We start from the raw sequence: 15277 nt of genomic DNA, 5'->3' as shown, positions 1-15277 counted from the left end.
AATCTGAAAATACAACTATTCTACGTTCATCATTTGTTTATAGTGAATTTTGGAAGCTAAAACGTTGAAGAACTAATAAAAATTAATTTTTATCATTATCAATCATTGACTAACCACCGTAAATCAAGAATTAAATCTACAAAAATCATGAGTTATTTGAGTGGAAAAAACAAGGGTTCTTCAAGATTAATTTATTATTCACCCATAATTTGTTTATTTAAAATAAATTTCAACACTTCCACGTGTCTAATTCTTCCTTCCTTTGATTATGCTGATAAAATCATCACCACTTTGATTCCTTCATCACCATCTGATCTTGCTTCCTCGACTAGATGTTCCTGCATCTTATCTCCCAAGTTTTCACCATTACGCAGACTCCTTGCTCATTCTTTAATTTCAACCATCTATTGACTATGTAACAAAATAATATCATCTTGCTTCTTAATTAGTAAGATCAAATTAATTATTTTTAAAATATTTTTTCCCAAAAACTTGAAACATATTATTTGCAATGAACTTTTTTCCTTTAGATTAAACTAGATTTTACACTCACATGATGCCTGAGAAGAATTTCAAAGTTAATTTTTATTGAATTTCAAGGAAATTAAAATAAATATCCGCAAGAGTTTTAAAATTTAAACTTTAAAGGAAAAAATGTATTTCTTAAGTCAAAGTTCTCATTCTTTATTTATGTATTTTTTAGTTTTGATTAAAAATGTCTTTTTTATTAACAATATTGTATTTTAATAAAAAAAACCAAGATAATTAAAATAAATATTCATAAGAATCTCAATAATTATAAAGTTTATCTCTTTAGGCAAAACCTCCTTTTCCTTATTAATGTTTTTTACAAAAAAAAAACATTTTTTTTTATTAGTAGTGTGTTTTTTTTTAAAAAAATTATCATAATCTAAAAATCAAGTTCTAAAAAAGAGAGAGAAAATAATCATGTTTTCATAATTTTTATGTGAATTTATTTAAAATAAAAGAATAATTAATTTGTGAAAACTATATAAAAAATTAACAATACAAAAATATTTATTTTACTCAATTAATATTTATGTGCGATTTGTTTCTTACAATTTATTGCATATTATGCTCATCTATAATTTTTAACAAAGTTATTGTAAATAATATTGACTTTATCAAAAACATGGGGTGTCCTGGCTTGACTTTATCAAAAACTTGGTTCGACTCGTGATATGGTCAACTAGAGATAAAACACGAGTCAAAAACCCATTTATTTTTTTTTTATCAAAATAACATCATTTTAATCATTTTTAATTTTTAATTTGGGTTAACTTGGGTCAAGGGTTGACCCTCCCACTCCATGATCTTGGACTTGCTCTAGGTTGAGTTTTAAAACTATGATAATAACCATTTTTATATTTACATGTATTAATTTGACAATTTTAAAATTAAGAATTTGTTCCAGGGATATTTTAGAAATAAAAATTAAAAAAAATATTGCCTTTGGAGATGTGTCCTTTGTTTATTTTATATTTTGAAAGTATAAAAATTCACTCCAAAATTATCTCAATGACATATGTTTTTTTATGTTTTTGTCTTTGTCTCTTCAACTAAACTTGTTTCTATATTTGTTGTTTTTGTTTTTTCTGTTTCAGGAGAATAACCAAATGCTACCTTAATAATAGCACACTTTACTTATTTTGATCCTAAAAAGTTAAATCAATTTTCAATTAGTTCCGACATAGAAACCAAGGATATGATACAGGATATTAATTCTGCTAACTTTCAAGTTGTTTTCAAATTCTACTAGAAGAGAATTAATTTCAACACTCAATATAAATTAAAATAAAAAAAATACTATCTAATTATTTTTTTCAAATATGTCAAGTTTGATAATAATACATATTAAAGATAAAATAATTTTTTTTAATATTTTTTTTTGTCTTGTTCATAATTAACCAAATAAGATATAATGACAATTACTCTGTCTAAAATAGATTTATTCTATCACCATCTCTTGTTTTATCTTGTCTCCTCTATATCATTTGTTTTCGTCTCTTCTATCTTGAGAAACTAACTAAATGCTATCCTAGAGACTAAAATGTGAGGAAAAAAAATTAAAGTTTTGGATTGAAATGTAATAACCTAAAACTATAGGCATCAATTATATAAAAAAATGAAAATTTCAAAGGCTAAATTAGAATTTTTTGCAAATAACAGTAGATTTCACTGTAGCAAAACATTGTAATATACATTGTTTCACTATAGTGAAATTATATTGATGATATATATTTAAAATCATGCTATCCTCATTTAAAACTTATAATAATCTCTCATATAAACTATATTGCAAAAACAAAAAATTAATATATTAAAAAAAAATCTATTCCATAAGAAAAGGTGATCATATTTTTTAAGATAAAATTTCTATTCCACTGCAAAGGAAAAGATTTTTTTGAATGGGGAATTAACATAAAAAATGAAAAACATTTAAATAATAAGATTAATATAATTTCACATATATATTTAGTCCAAAACAAGAAAATATATCATAAATATCTCTTTATTGTAATTTTTTATGGGAAATCCAAAAAAAATAATGATTATTTTTCTATAATCTTAGCAGAAAATCAAATGAACAAAAGATTTTAAAACTAAATTACTAAAAAATTAAAATTGAAAAAAAATGACGCCTATACATGCCAATGGAGCTGGAGAATCAGGCCTGCATGCATGGGCTGGATATATAGGGGGCTGGAAAAGAACAACATGATGCTTGTCTCTGCAACTTCCCGTAATTAGAGGTCACAATAGTTGGTTTTTTTTTTGTTTTTCAAATCTAATTTCAGCTTCTATTTTGCCCTAAAACATTTCAAACTCATTGAAACACACTTTAAATCTCCTAAAATTAGGGTCTGAAAAAAAAAACACATCGTCACAATAAGAAGTCCAACAAACAAGGTGGGAACTGATGTACTATTTTGATGTATCATAGACTAAGGTACATCATATATATGCATAAGCTTCCATAGATTGGTAGCGTTAAAAAAACAAAAAAACTGACATGTTGGGAAAGGCTAGGCATCTACGGATCCTGACAACCTAACAAAACAAATAATAATAATGATAAACAAAAAAAAAGAGTTAATTAAAAAAAATTAAAAGAACTCACTCGTTTTTGAAGTAGAGAATTATTGTGGATGTAAGTACTATAATGACTATTTTACCCTTTATTGCTCTTAATAATTGCTTTGATATTGAGTGTAAAATCATCTTTTTAAAGGGATTCAAATATCATTTGTGGATTGAACATGGTCAATTTTATCGATCAACTTTGAAAATGCACAACAAAAATACTCTTTTGCCCTTGAAATAGAAGAGAGAAAAAAAAAGTATTTTGTTAGGGTTTTTTTTTTTTTTTTTTTATTTGCATAGTAAAATAATATTTATATCTTGACTGCTAAAAAAATAACCTTGTAGATAGGAGTTGCAGAAACTGTTAAGGAGTTGTTTTTATTGATCTCCTTGATCTTTATCACTTCTGATCTCCTACTCTTTATCGATCTCTCTTCACGAAACCCAACAACACAACCTCCAGCTATTCTTTTCCACCTTCTTAGTTGAACACAACACCTCAAATTCTCATATATCAATCATTGTCGAACTCCCTCCATGAAACCTAATTTAAAATGAATGTGGTTTGAATTTTGAAAATTAATCCATCAAAGTTTCTAATTCACTATTTTTTGGATTGTACAAATAGTACAACTTAATTTGGCTATAAAAGCCTTAAAAACCAAAAAAATCCCAAAAGTTTTGTAGGTTTTCTTTTTAAAATCTAAATTGAACCCAATCAAAATCAGTTGGTTTGGACTGGTTTTTAGTACAGTTTGGTTCTGAATATTTATAAAAAAAATTCTGGTTCGGTTGTTTTATTTTTATAAAAAACCAAACCTAATAAAAAATCCCCCCTCCAAGAATAAAATATAAGTTAATGAAACACCTAGTTAGGAACTCAATAATGTAGTGAAGGAAAGACTGCGTAGATTTATAGAAACACAAAAAAGCAAAGAAAGAGCATAAAATCCTTCCTCCCAAATTTGAAGGGTGGCTGCAATAAAGCTCCAAACCTTAAAATAAGGAAGGTAGATGAAAAAAGGAAAAAGAGGAAATGAGCAATCCTTGAAAATAATTGGCAATAAAAGACCAAAAAAATGGATTAATCCCATGGCAGGCTAGAACTCTAAACAAAAAAAAAATTCACAAGCAGAAATGGGAAAGAAGAGGAAGGTCATTCAGAATTACCAGTGAGAAGCAGCGCCAAGCCCAAGAAAAGCTAGTTTAAGGTAGAAACAACTGCAACGATACACAAACTCGAGAAGCATAAATTTTTTTTTTTAAAAAAAGAAGATAAAAAACACCAACAACAAAGATCTGTCATAAATAAATAAATAAAAGATGGACTTCGCCAACATAGATAAACACAAGTGATTACAAATACCATATCATAACAAAATACAAACTATCAACTTAGAGACTGTTTGGGAATGCTCGTGTTTTTTTAAATTATTTTTTTTTATATTTTCAGATCGTTTTAATGTGTTGATTTCAAAAATAATTTTTGAAAAATAAAAAAAATACTATTTTGATGCATTTCTAAATGAAAAATATTTTGAACTGCAACCGTTACTACAATCTCAAACAGACTCTTAATACATAGAGATCAAAGTTGGAGATGGAAAGGGTCATTGATAAGTCAAAACCAACCTTATGAAAGCAATGTAATTCCATCGGGATCATAAGAAAAATAGGCATGTTAATTTACTAGCAGATAACTAACAAAAGCATAAAAAACAAAGCAAAGCTAGCTAACTCGTTTAACATGAAATTCAACCAGAAAAGGAGCAACAAACCTCTAGCTAAGATGTTATGAAAACAAAACAAAACAAAAAAGAATCGATGCATACAAAAAAAAAGATAGAAGCATTAATGAACGACTTATAAATACCAATATATATAATGAAAAAATAAAAATGGATGCATTTGCAAGCGAAGGAAATGAAATGTGGCAAGGTAATGCAAAAGCAATTATATTGTAAGACACAGCTAACAAAAAAGAAAGTTCAATCAAACAAAAGGCAGTTCCATATGGGCAAAAAACAGTCAGGACAAAAAAAAAAGGGAATGGAAAATGAAAAATCATGCATGGAGGAAGTTAAAACCAACACAAACATAGTAGTCAAACCACAAGCAAGATAGATAAAATAATGAAATTCTAGATTGCATCTACCAAATGAATGTAAGAAGAAGAAACCAACATCAGTGAAAAAGAAGCAGTTGCTTCTAGCAAGAGGAAAAAATGGAAAACAAACTAAAACAATAGTAGGCCTACTTTAAAAGCACTAAATGGGAATACCAAGAGGTGGCAAAGAGGAGCATTTAAAACAGCTTCCTTATCCTTCTAAAAAAATGATAAATATAAGGTTGAGATCAGAATCCTATTCTAACTTAGAAATCAAAGGGGCGACAACTTCTCCTTTAGTTCCTAAGATTAGTAAGCAACATTATAGGCTATAAATAAGTCTTGTATCAGACCTACAATGTTTTCTTTTTTTATTCTCATCTCATGGTAGATAAAGACTTAAGACTTATAAGCTTTATTTTTATTTTGTTAGCTACAACTTAAAGCTTATTTGGATCAAAATTTGAGCTTACTAGTAAAGGTTTTGGATCAGTTTTTGTATGTGGATCAATTCAGTCCATAATGGTAGATCCATTAGAGTTAATTTTTCAGAACTATTTAAGCACATGTAAGCCTAAATTTCGACAGTCATTGATGAATAATACTTCTGAACTTTTTAATTTTAACATGTGAGAAAGTTTCTTGAACGAATTGAATCTGACTTATTAAAGATTAACTGGCTTTGTGATGTCATTCGATTTCATTTCAATAGTGCTTGTGTCTTAGAACAGGTTTTTATTGTGTCACTCCTATCAGATCTCTTTCAGCTTTCTAGAATCAGATCTCAATTTTAATTGTGAGTTGCGTAACGATGGAAAGAAGGAAAGCACCATGTGCAGATCTCTCTTTAGATGCCAAACCCTATAGCTTTCTTATCTTACCCTAATCGAATAGCTTGTTGAACTTCAGGAAAGGATTTCTCCTCAAAGACGGTTGATTCCAAGGGCGGGGAAGGCGTGCTCGCTGGAAAGGCGCGCTGCAAGCTTCTTCCTTTGAAATCACCCCCATCGTTAACACTAAATCCATAATGCTCAATCACATTCCTTACTTGTATTGGTCATGGCTGAGCTAAATAAAGGAAAGTGAAAAAAGAAATGAAACAACTAATCATGACTTGGAAATAGCACAATGACACACGAGAAAAAGAAGATACTGGAAATCACAATCAGAAAAGGAAGGCAGTAAAAAGGCAAGATAAGGAAGGGGGAAAACTTCAATTGAAGATTCAATAGAAATCAAAAAAAAAAAAAAACTGAAAAAGCTAAAATAGAGCACTAATGAATAGAACAAAAACACGACAGCAAACCAAGACCCCCAAACAAGAACAAGTAGCAAGCTGAAAGTGCAATTGTAAAAAATAAAATAAGAATATGAAACATTGCAAGACTTCAACTTAAGTAAAATCCAAAGTAGAAAGTCATGCTTCTCTAAGAACTAGTGCTGGGAATATTGTCCTTTAACGAAGCCACCTCTAAGTGGCATAGAGAAAGGAGTTACAAAAGAAAGCAACTTTTAAGGGTGATATATGACCTAATACAAGCGGAATGACAAAAATAAAAGAATAGAACATAGCCAATGCCTAGCATCGACAATGCGCTCTCTTGAAGAGAACACATTAATTTTTTTCTTTTATATATATATATATATATATATATATATATATATATATATAAGGGAAAAAGGTATCAACAGATAATGAAAGAAGAGTGATGTGATAAATAAGAAGTTCCACCAGCAAAACAATTGAAATCAAGCAGCATAACTACAAAAAAAAATAGCGCAGAGGCAAGCCGTGTGTCAGCATAAATTTTAACAAAGCCAAAACCAAACAAGTGAATATAATAATAATAACTTATTTATTTTTATGTTTTAAAATTATTTTTTTAAAATTATTTTTTTTATGTTTTCAAATCATTTTGATATGCTGATATTAAAAATAATTTTTAAAAAATAAAAATATTATTTTAATGCATTTTCGAGCGAAAAACACTTTAAAAAAATAATCATTGACACACTCTCAAACACCCTCTAAATATCAGGTCCAACCAAGTAACTTAATATGCATTCACCAACAACAAACAAACTCTCACCAAATAAAAACAACCTAGAGAAGCAATGAACAACAAAGCATACAGGAAAATCATCTAAAACATCGAAAGGCAACAACGAACTTTAAAAACAAATATTGATAAAAAAAAAAACAATATATTACATTAAAAGACACATTTTAGAACAAAAGTAGAGGAACAAAAAGAAGCATAAAATACTAAAACACAATAAAGATTCACAATCCTTTAATGTGGAGAAAATAGAAAACAACTTTTTTTAAAAAAAAAAAACTAATAGGTTGAGGGCAAGTTTTCATCGAGTTAATAGGGGTCAATCTGAGTTTTTAATTAAGTCATTCATGTTTTTTTTTCCAACCCGGATCAATCTATGACTCGATTCAATTCATGAGTTTTATAACTATGGTCGGTCCTATGAGAGAATGGGGGTTTCTATTGTATTTTTTTATTTATTATCATTTTTTTACAAGGAGAGAGGGAGATAAATTTTATTTTTATTTTTAATAATTTATTTTTAAGTAGGAGTTCTAGTTTATTCTCTATAGTTGTATTGACCAAACTGGTAAAACCTTAACGGGTTAAGCTAATTCTAGCAAAATTCCATAGGTTGTGAAACCCATCATAAAATGGTATTAGTAGACAAACTTGAAGATCCCTGCCCGACCAACATTTTGTTCCTGTTAAAATCACTTGAATCATAGTGCTTTGAATGCACTAGAAGCACTGCACTCCCAACCATAAGTTAATATTACTTTAATTACACCGTTTAAATTGATATAAACGTTGATCTAAGTATTTTTTTTTTATGATAAAACAAAAAAAAATTAACATGTATAATAAATGAGTAAATTTTTCATCTTATTAATTCTCTTGGGATTTTTTTTAAAATATGATTAATGAGTATATTTGATATCAAATTAAAAATGAAATACACTCACTTTTTGGGTTACAATTTTATTGAAATTTAACATGTAACATGAGCTTTTTAACATTAAATACTAACATGATTAAAGTAAATTATGAGTAAATAAAGAATTGATTTCAAAGCTCTTTATTTATATGTTTTTGAAAAAACTCAAAGCTCTCTAAAAAAGCTGATTATGGATGAAATTTATTATGATGTTAATTCTTATTAGTTTTTAGAAAGGAGAGGGCCTAAGAAAAAACAATTAATAAGAATTGATCATTTATGTCTTTGGGCTTAAACTCATGCACGCACATGGCCTAGCTTGGGTCAGGTCTAGGTAAAATAATTTTTGATAACTTAATTTTGGGCTTGCGACTAGTCTATAAATGAGGGTCTGGATTTGGCTAAAATAATGTTTTGAACTATAAAAGATTATTTTTTACTAACTTAATTTTCAGTTTGGGTCTAATTCATAAAGGATTATCTTATTCAGCCCCTAGATTAAGTCTAACCAGTTTCTTCAGTTTTATTTTTCCAGAACTGATTCTTTATAAACTTGGATAGTTTTTTTATAGTTTCTGCAGTTCTTAAGACCAAAACTATCAAGATTAATTATGGCATCATAGCAGGTAATCAAAGATTAATCATAACTAGTTCTTATCAGTTCTTAGAGAGTAGATGACATAAGCAAAAAGATTAACCATAATTAATTATTTATGGCTTTGAGTTTAAATCCACACACGCATGACAAGACTTGAGTTGAGGTCTGAGTAAAATAACTCTTTGGGCTATAAAAGATTTTTTTTTTCTAACTTAATTTTAGGCTTGGGTTTAATTAATAAATGATGTCTAGGTTTAAGTAAAATAATTTTTTGAACTATAAAAAATTATTTTTTGCTAACTTAATTTTAGTCTCGGGTCTAGTCCATAAAAGATTATCTTGTCTAACCCACGGATTAAGTCTGATCAGTTTCTTTAGTTATATTTTTTCAGAATCGATTCTTCATAAACCTAGATAGTTTTGGATAATTTATCGAGCTCTTTAAAATCAAAACTATCAAGATTAATTATAGTATTATGATAGGTAATCAAAGCTGATTATAAAGGGAATTTGTTCTGGTATTGATCAAAATTGATTATCATTTTTTAGAGAGAAAAGGACTAAGTAAAATGGGTTTTGAACTTAAACTCATCTCGATAAAAACATCATATTTGAATAGCTTTGTGAATATATCCACAACTTGGTTTTGTATCTTCACATACTTGACTTCAACTTTCTAGTTTGCAATGCAATCTCGTAATTAATGAAATTTTGTGTCAATATACTTACTTCTATCATGAAATATTGGATTCTTTGCTAATGCAATGGTTAATGAGTCCACAAAAATTGCAGTAGGCTTCTTTTGTGGCATTCATAATTCATTAAATAATCTCATTAGCTGAATGACAAACACATGATGTAGTCACTACATATTTAGCTTCACATGTTGACAAAGTGATTATGGATTGCTTCTTTAAACTCCATATTAATGTTGTGTCTTCCATATAGAAAAAAAATATATTTAGTGCTCTTTCTATCATCCATATCTCCAGCCCAATTACTATCACTATGATCCCCAAGTTCAAAGCTATAAGAATAACCATAGAAAAAGCCAAAATCAACAGTACCTTTGATATATCAAAGAATTCGCTTCAATGCTTTGAAGTGTGTCATAACTGGTGTCTTCATAAATCTACTCACAAGTCCTACGCCAAAAAGAATGTCCACACGAGTGTATGTCAAATATCTCAAACTCCCAACTAAGCTCTTGAATGTTATAGAGCTTATCTTCTCTCCTTCATCATTCTTTGACATCTTTACTCCACACTCAACTGGAGTATTTACTCTTATACAATCCTCCATCTTGAACTTCATGAGAACATCCCTTGCAAACTTCTCTTGACTTACAAAGATTCCATCTTCTTCTTGTTTGATCTCACTCCCTAAGTAGTAGAACATAAAACCAATATTCATCATCTCAAACTCCTTGATCATTGCTTGCTTGAAGTCTTCAAACATCTTTGGATTATTTCCTATAAAGATCAAATCATCCACATACAAACATATAATAAGAGCATCACCACTCTCTTTGATCTTTATATAGATATCATATTTATAGGGCATTTAACAAATCTATTTTTTAAGAAATAGTCATCAATGCGACTATACCAAGCCCTTAGGGATTGCTTCAATCCATACAAGGTTTTGTTCAACTTTAATACCTTGTCTTTATGTCCCTTTATCTCATATCTCATAGGTTGCTCAATGTATACCTCCTCTTCAAGAAAACTATTAATAAAGGCTGATTTGACATCCATTTGATAGATTCTCCATCTATGTTAGTTAGTGGTGGAAATAATTAATTAAATGGTCTCCAATCTAGCAATGTTAGTAAAAACCTCATCATAGTTAATCTCATGCTTTTGGCTATATCCGTTTTCCACTAACTTTGTCTTGTATCTCTCCACCTCTCATTTGGCATTTTTCTTCTCTTTATAGATCTACTTGAAACCTATTGGCTTCTTTTTATTTGGTTTAGGAACCAATCTCCATGTGTCATTCTTCTTAATTGATACAATCTCCTCATCCATAACAATTCTTCATTTTGCATCCTTTATTGCTTCTTCAAACACTATAGGATCACATGTAGCAAGATGACAATATAGTGTTACATCATCATCAATAGAATTAGTTACCTCATACAAGTCATCAAGGCTTTTCATCTTTCTTAGTGGACATGGTGGAGTGCCACTACATGAGCTTCCATTAGAAGAAAAAGAAGAAGAAGAAGAAGAAGAAGAAGAAAGAGAAGAAATTTGAGGTCATTAATGTTTGTAGAGGTGTAACTATATCTTCTTGATGATCTTCATATATTTCATCCTCTTCATCAATAATCGGTAGGAAGTCATGTTTCTCACCATCATCTACCTTCTAATCCTATGCTCCTTCTTTATCGAACTCAACATCTCTACTACTCACCATCTTTTTTTCATTAGGGTTGTAAGGCTTGTATGTAACAACTCGGTTTTTTCAAAGCCAAAACAATAGTAAATGTTTTGTTGTTCACCACCATATCATTCCAAAAATTAATAAACCAATTTCCACTCATTATCGAGGCACAATCCATATGCAATAACATCGAACAATATTCATAAAAAGTAGTTCTAACAGATACACATAACATCACATTTGCATAATTAATTACAAGTCTACATTATAATATATGTACATAGTTACAAGTTTGCATTCCTATACTAAAAATAGTCATTACGAGTTTAAATGAAAGTATCAAATAACAGTTATACAATTATTACATTTTGTTTATACAAAATACATCATGATCTAAAATACGACTACATGTTCTTTGCAAAAGTAGGGTCCCGTGAAATGGGTTTGTAGACACCTTGTTGGTGTGATGTCCCTGCTGTAGTACAAATATTTACAAGAATTATAAATAATTAATGATAAGCAAATAAGTAGTTAAAGGAAAGCATTATCCTTACTTTCTATTTAAAGCATCATAATCATAGTTCTTTCATATACTTGGTACATACAAAACGTAGTACACATGAGCGCATCAATTCTTGGAACCAACTTATAACTTTCAACTTCGGCCATCCTCTCAGGACGACTTTAGCTGAAACTAATCATCAATTACAACCCGGCCATCCACTTCGGATGCCATTAGCCAAAACTAATCATCTATTCATCTCGGTCATCCACTTAGGATGCCATTAGCCGAAGCTAATCAATTATTCATCCCGACCATCCATTTAGGATGCCATTAGCCGAAGCAAATCATTAATCACAAGACAAGCAATTCCTTGACGACTTGGTTTTCATACTAACGCGATATTATGTCATTCGTAATAAATTTTTTTTCATAGATTAGCATTATATAAGAGGAAGGTGAAGACCACCTACCTGTTCTCCCTGTGGGGTGTCCTTGCCTGGTTGGAAGATCGATCCTAGTCGTACCACCTAACATATTAATGATCACAAATTAGCATATTTGTATTCAATAATCACATAACTCATCACCATACATATTTCAAGAATACACATGTTCACATTCAAGTGTTCCACATATTACACAATTATACCATGAAATCGTTACAAGCATTTAAGTCAATTTTGTTATGGAGGTTTGTCGCAGAACATCGACAGTGAAAGATGGTTCGCTGCCGACACAGAATTTGGCAGCGAAAATCAGTTCGCTGCCGACACAGAATCTGGCAGCGAAAACCGATTCGTTGGTGAAACAAAATTTGACAGCGAAAACTGGTTCGTTGTTGACACATAATTCAGCAGCAATTGCCAGTGCATATAGGCTACTGCAAACTTTAGAAATCATTGATGAAAACTGAGTCGCTGCCGACTCATAAATCATCAATGCAACACAGTTTCATAATTGACGTTGAAATCGTCAACGCATATGGTTTACGGCTAACTCAGAAATCATTGACGAAAACTGAGTCGCTCCCGACTAAAAAATCATCAATGCAACACAGTTTCATAGCTGATGTTGAAATCGTCAACGCATATGGCTTACTTCCCCCCCTTGACCGAAAACATTGCTACCCATTATTCCCAAATTAGTACATGTAATTCTTCATGTTTTATAATAAGTATGCTCACAACCATAATTCACAAACACATATCTATTCTCTTTATTCACACCCATACATGTCCATTCATCATCTCAACAAAACATAAGTATTATCTAGTGAAATTCTTGTTCATGTTGCAGCTTGTTTCTCAAAGTTTAATAACAACATAAATTTGCACTCACATCATTCCAACACATTTCCATATCACTTCATCAACCAAGTATGCAGAAATTTCATCATTGTCACTTGTATAATTCTATTTTTGGTTCAAATATATCCCTAGACATCTTACAAGATCATCAACCAATCATTTTCATCATTTCATTTCATATATCATACAATTACATCAATTATTTATGAGAATTCAGACATAGCCATTAATTTAAATTATGTTTTAGCTTCAATTTGTCCCTATGAATCTAATAAAATCATCATCATTCATGAATTACTTCATCTCATACAGAATTTAATCATTCCTTCATCTTGGTCGGCCCTTCCACATGTTTCGACATTTAATTTCAATCATGTTTCTTTTTTGAAAAATGGTCTATAAATGAGTCTTTTCTTCCTTAATGTTTTATCTTGGTCTCTTTTATTTCTCCTTGGTTACAAGTTCTTGAGCTAAAGTGCAAGAACATTTATCTCCTAAATCTAGGTTTGCCCCCCTTTTCTCCTTGTCCAAACTGTGAGGTATTCCTTAGTCAAAAGATGAAGTTAACCTTACCTCATATTTTTAACAGGCTCCTAGTGTAGATTTCGATGGTATCTTTTCTTCTTCTATTCGGTTTTCTTCTTCCTTTCTTATATTGTTCAGCCGATCAGTTACACCCCCTCTCTTCCATGGTTTCAGCCATTAACCTTACTCTCTAGCTCTCCTTTTACTCACACAATCAATGAAGGGAACATGCAGCTGGACTGGGTTTGGTTTTCTTTGGAGAAGAGGTAGAGGAGCAAAAGCATGCAGCTGGACACATGCAACTGTTGTAACCGGTCTTTGGGAAGAGGAAGGGTCACCTTCCCTCTCTCCTCCTTGTATTTATACCCCCTTTTAAATGAGGTTGGGTGTTTGGGTGTTGGATAAGGTTATTCCTATCTCTTTTTTAGGGTTTTTTTAGGTTGGTTTCTATTCCCATTCTCCCATAGGATAGGTCGGCCTTCCTCCTCCATGTTTTTTCTCTAAGGTTGGTCGGTTTATATCTCTCAATTCTACCTAAAATTGGTTAGCCAAGGACTAAATTTTTGTGAGGTTTTATATTGTATCTTTTGGACTTTTGATAATAGCCCATAAAGATCATTTTTTTGCTCTTATCATCTAACTTGGTCCTTATTTGATAATCTACATGCACATAGTCAATGTTCCTAAAACTTTTCAAGTGAGAGACATTTGGTTTTCTTCCACTCCGTGCTTCTTATGGAGTCATGTCATTTAAGCCTTTAGTAGGACACCTATTTGACAAGTAGATAGCACAATCTGCAACTTTGACTCAAAACTCTTTAGGCATCTTCTTGGTTTTGAGTATGTTTCTTGCCATGTTAAGTATGCTTTTATTTTTTCTCTCCACCATGTTATTTTGTTGTGGGGATCTAGGCACCGTTAGAAGTCTCGTTATACCATAATCTTCACAAAACTCATTAAAATCATTAGAACAAAATTCACCCCCTTATCTATCCTAAATGATTTTATAGAATAACTTTTTTTTTCAACTAATGCCTTAAACTTCTTAAAACAACTAAACATATTAGACTTTTTTTGTTAAGAAGTATACCCAAGTTTTTCTACTATAATCATCAATAAAAAGTAGAAATTACAATTTTTTTACCAAACAAACATGGTTTGATAGGACCACAAATATTAACATGTATTTCTTGTGGGGGTTAACTTGCTCTTGATGTGGACTCTTTTAGAAAGCTCTTACAAAATTGTTTGCCCGCTAAATATCCTTCACACAACTTATTTGGATGTATAATGGATGGCAAACCCTTCAACATCTCCTTTTGTGCCATCATCTTCAAGCTATCAAAGTTTACATGCCCAAGTCTCATATGCCAAAGCCAAGTCTCATCCTTCACACATGCATTTAGGCACATTTGTCTCTATGTTTAGCAAGAACATTCTATTCTTTATCATGACTACTTCGCAATTATAGCTCCTTTAGTGTTAAGTAATGTCAAAATATGATTTTTCATTTTAATCTCATATCCTTTCTTCAATAATTATCCTAAGCTTAATATGTTGCTTTTCTTTGTTAGTATATAATAGACATCACCAATAAATTGATGACTTCTATCTTTCAATTTAATCAAAATCGTACATTTTCCTTTGATGACAACTTTTGAATGATCCGTAAAGGTGACATTACCTCTAATTACTTCATCAAGCTCTATGAACTTGTCTTTGTCTTCACATATGTGGTTGTTGGCTTCATTGTCTAGATACCACAT

At 30.4% G+C, this 15277-nt stretch overlaps 1 protein-coding gene across 1 annotated transcript; it reads right to left on the bottom strand.

Moving 5' to 3' along the window:
• Positions 1–9863: 9863 nt before the first annotated feature.
• Positions 9864–15277, bottom strand: LOC112328489 (uncharacterized mitochondrial protein AtMg00810-like). Its single transcript, XM_024607559.1, has 2 exons — positions 15196–15277; positions 9864–10258 (listed from the first exon to the last, which is right to left on the bottom strand). The coding sequence occupies exons 1-2, from the start codon at positions 15275–15277 to the stop codon at positions 9864–9866; spliced, it is 477 nt and encodes a 158-aa protein (XP_024463327.1).

Source organism: Populus trichocarpa, chromosome 8 (assembly GCF_000002775.5).
Source record: "Populus trichocarpa isolate Nisqually-1 chromosome 8, P.trichocarpa_v4.1, whole genome shotgun sequence".
Taxonomy (NCBI): domain Eukaryota; kingdom Viridiplantae; phylum Streptophyta; class Magnoliopsida; order Malpighiales; family Salicaceae; genus Populus; species Populus trichocarpa.
The sequence above is the reverse complement of the archived record's forward strand: the minus strand, read 5'-3'. Positions and strand labels throughout refer to the sequence as shown.

What these genes read in the sequence shown, in the direction of transcription:
- LOC112328489 (XM_024607559.1), bottom strand. Translation starts at nt 15,277, where the DNA reads ATGTGGTATCTAGACAATGAAGCCAACAACCACATATGTGAAGACAAA. An exon ending in GCTTGATGAAGTAATTAGAG is followed by an intron (nt 10,259 to 15,195) that starts GTAATGTCACCT and finishes TGATCTTTATAG; the next exon opens with GAAATAATCCAAAGATGTTT.